Source organism: Thunnus maccoyii, chromosome 2 (genome assembly GCF_910596095.1).
Source record: "Thunnus maccoyii chromosome 2, fThuMac1.1, whole genome shotgun sequence".
NCBI classification, from domain to species: domain Eukaryota; kingdom Metazoa; phylum Chordata; class Actinopteri; order Scombriformes; family Scombridae; genus Thunnus; species Thunnus maccoyii.
Genome location: NC_056534.1, coordinates 4028280 through 4034412, shown reverse-complemented (window position 1 = coordinate 4034412; position 6133 = coordinate 4028280). Strand labels below are relative to the sequence as shown.

General features: G+C 40.6%; 1 protein-coding gene across 2 annotated transcripts in view; it reads left to right on the top strand.

The window, feature by feature from the left end:
* The first annotated feature begins 1796 nt into the window (after positions 1–1796).
* usp34 (ubiquitin specific peptidase 34) overlaps positions 1797–6133 on the top strand; it is a 79945-nt gene continuing 75608 nt past the window's right edge. For both annotated transcript variants that reach the window (XM_042429081.1, XM_042429073.1), the window contains exon 1: positions 1797–2139. In XM_042429081.1, coding sequence (XP_042285015.1) covers positions 2097–2139 — 43 coding nt within the window. In that variant the 5' untranslated portion in view covers positions 1797–2096. The remainder of the gene's footprint in view (positions 2140–6133) is intronic.

The following is a 6133-nucleotide window of genomic DNA, read 5'->3' as shown; positions in this document are numbered from 1 at the left end:
TTTACTCAAGTACTGTACTTAAGATTAATTTTAAGGTACTTGTACTTTACTTTATACTTCCACTCCACTACATTTCAGAGGGAAATATTGTACTTTCTACTCCACTACATTTATTTGACAGCTTTAGTTACTTTTCAGATGAAGATTTGACACAATGGATAATATAACAAGCTTTTAAAATACAACACATTGTTAAAGATGAAACCAGTGGTTTCCAACCTTTTTGTCTTTTGACGTCTTACAAAAAGCAGTGTGTAGTCGGGGTCACATTTCACATGTCTATGAGTTGTTAACAGCTCCACCAAATAGTGATTTTTCCCTCTAAACTTCTCACATGCTTTCATTTCAATACATATTCTCGTAATATTACGACTTTATTCTTGTAATATTATGACTTTTTTTTTCAATCTCAGAGTTTCTGTCCTCTGTGTGGCTCTAACACTTAAAAATAAAACAATATTTAATTAAGATGTCTTTATTCACAAACAGGTTTTATGGTTTTGAACCATCTTTCCCTCTTTTTGTGACTGAGTTTAACTCTTAAAGGACCAGTGTGAAGGATTTAGAGGGATTTACTGGCAGAAATGGAACATAACCATGATTATGTTTTCATCAGTGTAGAATCACCTAAAACTCAGGCTGCATTCACATCAAGTCCATTCATGCGGGGAGAACGACAGTCCTTCCATGCAGTTGAGTGGGAGTTGTGCATTTAGGCTGCAGGAGTGGGAACCACATGGGCTTCAGCAAAAAACTGCAGCAGCCATGCGGGGAGAAGTTGAACCAGAATCAACTTTTGCAGAAACGCAACCTGACGTAAAGTATGAGCCTGAGAGCAGGAGCGAGAGAGCGAGAGAGCAGCGGTGGTCCAGCACTAGAGAGTGAATGAAGAGAGGGAGCGGCGGTAGCGACAACAAAGCAGTGAATCAGAGAAATAAAAAACACAAATAAACACACAAACCTGCGGGAAGGTTCCACATTGTCGGATTAAGTGTGAATGCAGCCTAAAGAATTGTGTTTTCGTTACCTCAGAATGAGTCCTTCATATCTACACAGGGAACTGGTCAGGGCCTTTTATGCAAACATCCAGGAAGTGCGCCTGGCTTTGAAGCCAATTTGACACAGTGGCCCAAATTTTCTGAAAAATGGAACAAACAACTTATCAATTAACATAATTGTTATTCTTGGAAAGTTATTTTTACATGAGAGTTCACAAGGAGCTGTGTCATTATTTCTTATAACTGAAATAATGGAGAAGAAAGAATGCTTTGAAACTTAATAGAGGAATTTAAACTTGCAGACAACCCCCCCCCCCCCAAAATGTTGAATACTTTTATTTTCCCTCTTTTGTTTTATATTCGATTGTTGTAAGATGCTTGTCTGTTGTCTGGAAAAGAAGTTGTATTATATATATATGTGTGTAATATAATATTGTGCCGTGCCATTTATGTTTGCAAAAACTTTTCACATATTTCAGTAAGAGTCCTTCACCGCCATGTTTCTACAGTAGCCCAGAACGGACAAACGAAACACTGGCTATAAAGAAGGCCTCTCGCGTTTTTCGCCAGTTTCACGGCCACCGTAGGTTCATCTACACGCTTGGAAGTGGAGAGGAGGGATATTAATTTGGTTGCAATCTGCAACCTAACCGCTAGATGCCACTAAATCCTGGTCCTTTAAGAAAACATGACTTCATCTATGAAGATATCGCGAGACTACCGAAGAAAAACGAACGGACGGAGACGAGACGAAAAGAGCCGAACTCTCTCCACGCTGACGCCCCCCCCCCCCCCCCCTCCTTTTTCAACATGGCTGCTGTGTCTACTCTCTCAAGTAACGCTCAGATTGGAGACTGACTCGCTTTCTACCGTCCAGTGCCTCTTTAACTTTTGCTGTACATCAATTTCGCTTGGATGCAAATCACGTTCACGTTCTTGTTTCCCGCTGGTTACACTCAGCGGAATAACCTTCAGCCATCACTCCCTCCACTGGGCCCGTTTTTACCCCAAAAACAACCAACTGCCGGCCGACAAACAGCCTCCGGTGCGATGGTTTGAGTAGGTGCACTCCGTGTTTTTTCCTCCTCTTCATGAACAATGTGTGAAAACTGCGCCGAGCTGGTGGAGGTTTTAAATGAAAGTAAGTAAAACAAATCACTTTAACTAACTAGCTTCTTGGTGGTAGCACCGCTGGGAGCGTGTTAGCTCGGCGGCTAGCTGTAATATATAACTTTGTGTTTTCTTTGCCTTAACTCGCATTTCTTTATAGACTTTTGCAGACAGACGACAGGTGGAAGTGTTGACATTGTTTCTGCGTATTTTGCAGTCGGTGACAGTCACGTCTTGGTGTCAGACTGTGTCGTTAGATATGAATGCAAATGCCATTTTCCCCCTTTTCCCAAACTGGCAGTCAGTTTTTTTTTTTGGGCCTGTCTTGTCTGTCAAACACTCCCGAAACGACTCAAAAACCCTGCATGACATCGATCTGTTTTTGTGTGTCACATTACAGTCGTGAGTTAAAATACTTGAGCGCTGTTAAATATTGTGTATAAGGTCGATTTTGCCGCTGCTAAAAATGCGGCTTTGCTCGGATTTGGAAGTTAGCTCGTTAAGCTAGCGAGCAGCCTGACTTTGTTTGATGTGTTTGTCAGGTCAGTCTGCTAGCTGTCCACTCGGCTTCCACCCATTGTTTTGAGCATCATGGGGCACATTCACCACCCAAAATGGCCTGCTAACTATCACTAACACGCTTGCAGTTAATATTGCTGACACTAAGATGATGATGTAAATATCCTGCCTGTGTTTTTTTTTTTTTTTTTTTTGGAGAGGGTAAACGTTAGTCGAAGCTAGCGGCAACTAAGCTAGCCCAGAAAATTAATGGCTGCAACGAGGCGCATATTTTGGCACACCGTTAATCCACGGTAATGTTAGCTTGTGTGTGTCTGTGTTTTTTTTCGACCTAAGCGTTCATTTCATGCTCGTTTTGGTGGTGAAATTCATTCTAATCTTGCCATAAAAGGTGCGATTTCACCGACAGGATTGCTACAGTCAACTTAAGCCAGCAAAATGTAAATACAAGGTTGCATTTAAAGCTACAACTTAACCTGTTGTTGCTGTGGAAGGCGAGCTAATAGGGCCTTGCTGCACTTTGCTGCTGACTGTAAGACATTGAAAAAAAGCCTTTTTTTGGTCTTACAACAATATTTAAAGCGTCATTATACAACGCTTTACGGTTATTTGTCGTTTCTCCTGTGTGTGTCCAGCCTATTGTGTGCATGAAGTTAAAGCTCCTCCTGCAGGCTCCACTTTAAAGGACAGGTTCACAATTTTTTCATGTGTCTCTTAAAACATCAGTCAGGTGTCCGTATGAACAGTGAAAGAGGTTTTCCTCCTGTTTATACTGGATATTAAAAGATCCTTCAAATGTGCCTTCAATGGAAGCAATGGAGGCCAAAATCCACAGTGTGTCTACACAGACATTTAAAAGTTGATGTGAAGCTTATATTCAGTTTCAGCAGTCTGAGTTAGTCATATCAAGTGGATATCTGACACATTTACAGTCTTTTTATCATCAAATTCCCTCTTTGTGTTTCCCTGTTGAGCTGCAGGTGGAAGTATAGTAACAAAAAGAAGGACTTTGACACTAAACGTTGAAAGATATCTACCCGATCTGCACCTGACTGCAGCACAGACTCACTAATTCAAACCTAAAATTAAAAAAAATCCTGTTATTTTCTCTCTATACTGTTGATATGTTGTCAGTCAGAACATAAACACTCTGGTGTGTGTGTGTAGAAATATTAAAGTCAGATTGTGAGACGGAGTCGTGCCCACCAGTTTCCAGAGAGGAATGTCCACCCCTACTTTACACTACATGGCCAAAAGTATGCGGACGTCCCGAATGTTACACCGATATATGTGATTGCTGAACATGTTATTGGTGGGCATTAATCTGCTGCTGTGCAGGCTTTCCACAAGATTGTGGTACCTGGCTGTAGGGATTTTTTTGCTCCCATTCAGCTACAAGAACATTATAATCCTTTTCATAGAGGACACATAAGCGTGGCATGGGTCTACCGGTGCGTTGAACCAGCGTTCGAACCTATTCATACGAGACAGGTGACCCTCAGCGGAGGCTCAGACCTCAAAACTGTAGAAAACGACAGATTTGAACTAAGTAATTAAATAAAAGTTCAGTTTCAGTTGTCTCACCCGTGTCTTTCACTTGCCCAAACATGCATTTATTTTGTTTGTCTCTCTCAGTTAAATTTTTAAAGGTCAGTGTCATAAATTTTTCTACCCTTATTGGAGACGCCTGGGGCCAAATGCATGAAAAGCTGTGTAGATTCATGACTAAAAACCGTGTTGTACACACAAACCCAGAAATATGCAGACGCATTCTTTTCACCAGATTCATAAAGCCGTGCGTACGCATGGTTCTGTTTTTATCTCAGTCATCGAGGAACTCTGCACGCTTGCACGAGCCTCATTACCACTCCGCAGTTAACCATAAACGGACGAAGACACGCCCTGAACCAGCTGTTTTGGTATCAAGTCATCGCCTGCTCCACCAGACTTTACACCTGTCGATGACATTTTATTGAGACGGTTTTATCGCCCGGCCCTCGCCGACATAGACGTGTCACTGTGTCTGTCGACCGTCAGTGTTTAGCAACAAGGCTTCGCTCTTCTTCTTCATCCCAAAAAAGTGTCGGAGCCAGTCACGTTCTCCAGCACCAAACTGGGAAGAGCATTTCTTTATGGAGAGCTGGATTTGTGCATGAGGGCTTCGTCATGTCGAAACAGGAAAGAGACAAACTGTTGACACCAAGTTTGAGCTTCACTAAAATATCACCGCATGCTGCAGCATTATAATTTATCCATATAAAGTATTTCAGTGAGCTGATTCGTCTTAAAATGATTCTGCTGCAGGAGCATAATGTCATTTTTAGGAATATTTTTGTGGGAGTTGTTGGGAAATAATTATCTGCTGCAGGTCACCTCTATTGTATGATTTATTATAAATCAGTGATGGTTAATCGCTCTTCCACATCATGTTACTCTGCTGCCTCTCAGGTGCAGATATGTGTGTTTTGTTTCTGTACAGACCAGAGTGAAACAGAAAAAAAAAAAAAAGAGAGAGAGAGTTTTTATTTTTGTTACAGTTTCTGTGTATTTTTGGGAATTTCCAGATCAGGTTGCCAAACTGATGTTTGCACGTGGTGCGTTGTAATAAGAAACCAAACAGTAACTTTCATTTTCACCTGCATTCAGAAGCAAATCACAGTCGTTAATTTAGACACATAAAGGTGTCTGTAAACGTGGCCGGAGTATGTTTAGAAATGTTTCCGTTTTAAGATACATGAAGTTTGTTTTAATGTGTCGATAGAAGCAGCTGTGCTATGACTGTCAAAATAAAATACAGTCCAAATTTGTATATTTTTGACTTATATCAGGAACTGTCTTATCAAAGGATACAAAAAAAAAAGACAAATCTGAGCAAGTGTCAAATACAGCTTCAATACTTGTTGCTATGGAAACATTTTAGTCAGAACCAAAAGTGTATTGCGTTTCAGATTTACTCATATATTAAAAAAAACTCCACATTACAGTAACAGTGGTGAGTAAACTAGTGAAAGTTGAAGATGAGTGTCGTGTTTTTTCTTGTTCTGCGGAGGATCAAACCTGAAATCAGAGCAGCAGAGCTGAAATAATCAGTCGATCAAAGGACGGCTTCACATTTTTTTTTCAAGTGTGTCTTAAACCAACAGTCAGGAGCCCAAATGCTGTAATTATTCCTCCTGTTCATACTGACCAGTAGAAGATCCCTTCATAATGACCTTACAATGTAAATCCACAGTCCTCCTTCTGTGTAAAAAATGTATTTAAAAGTTTATCTGAAGCTAATATGAAGCTTCAGCGTCCAAATGAGTCAAATCAAGTAGATATCTTTCAACGTTACAGTCTTTTTAGTGCCAAAGTTCCTCTTTTTGCTACTATACTTCCACCTGCAGCTCAACAGGGAAACACTGTCCGAGGAAACACAAAGAGGGAATTTGATGCTAAAAAGACTGTAAATGTGTCAGATATCCACTTGATATGACTAACTCAGACTGCTGAAGCTGAATAGAAGC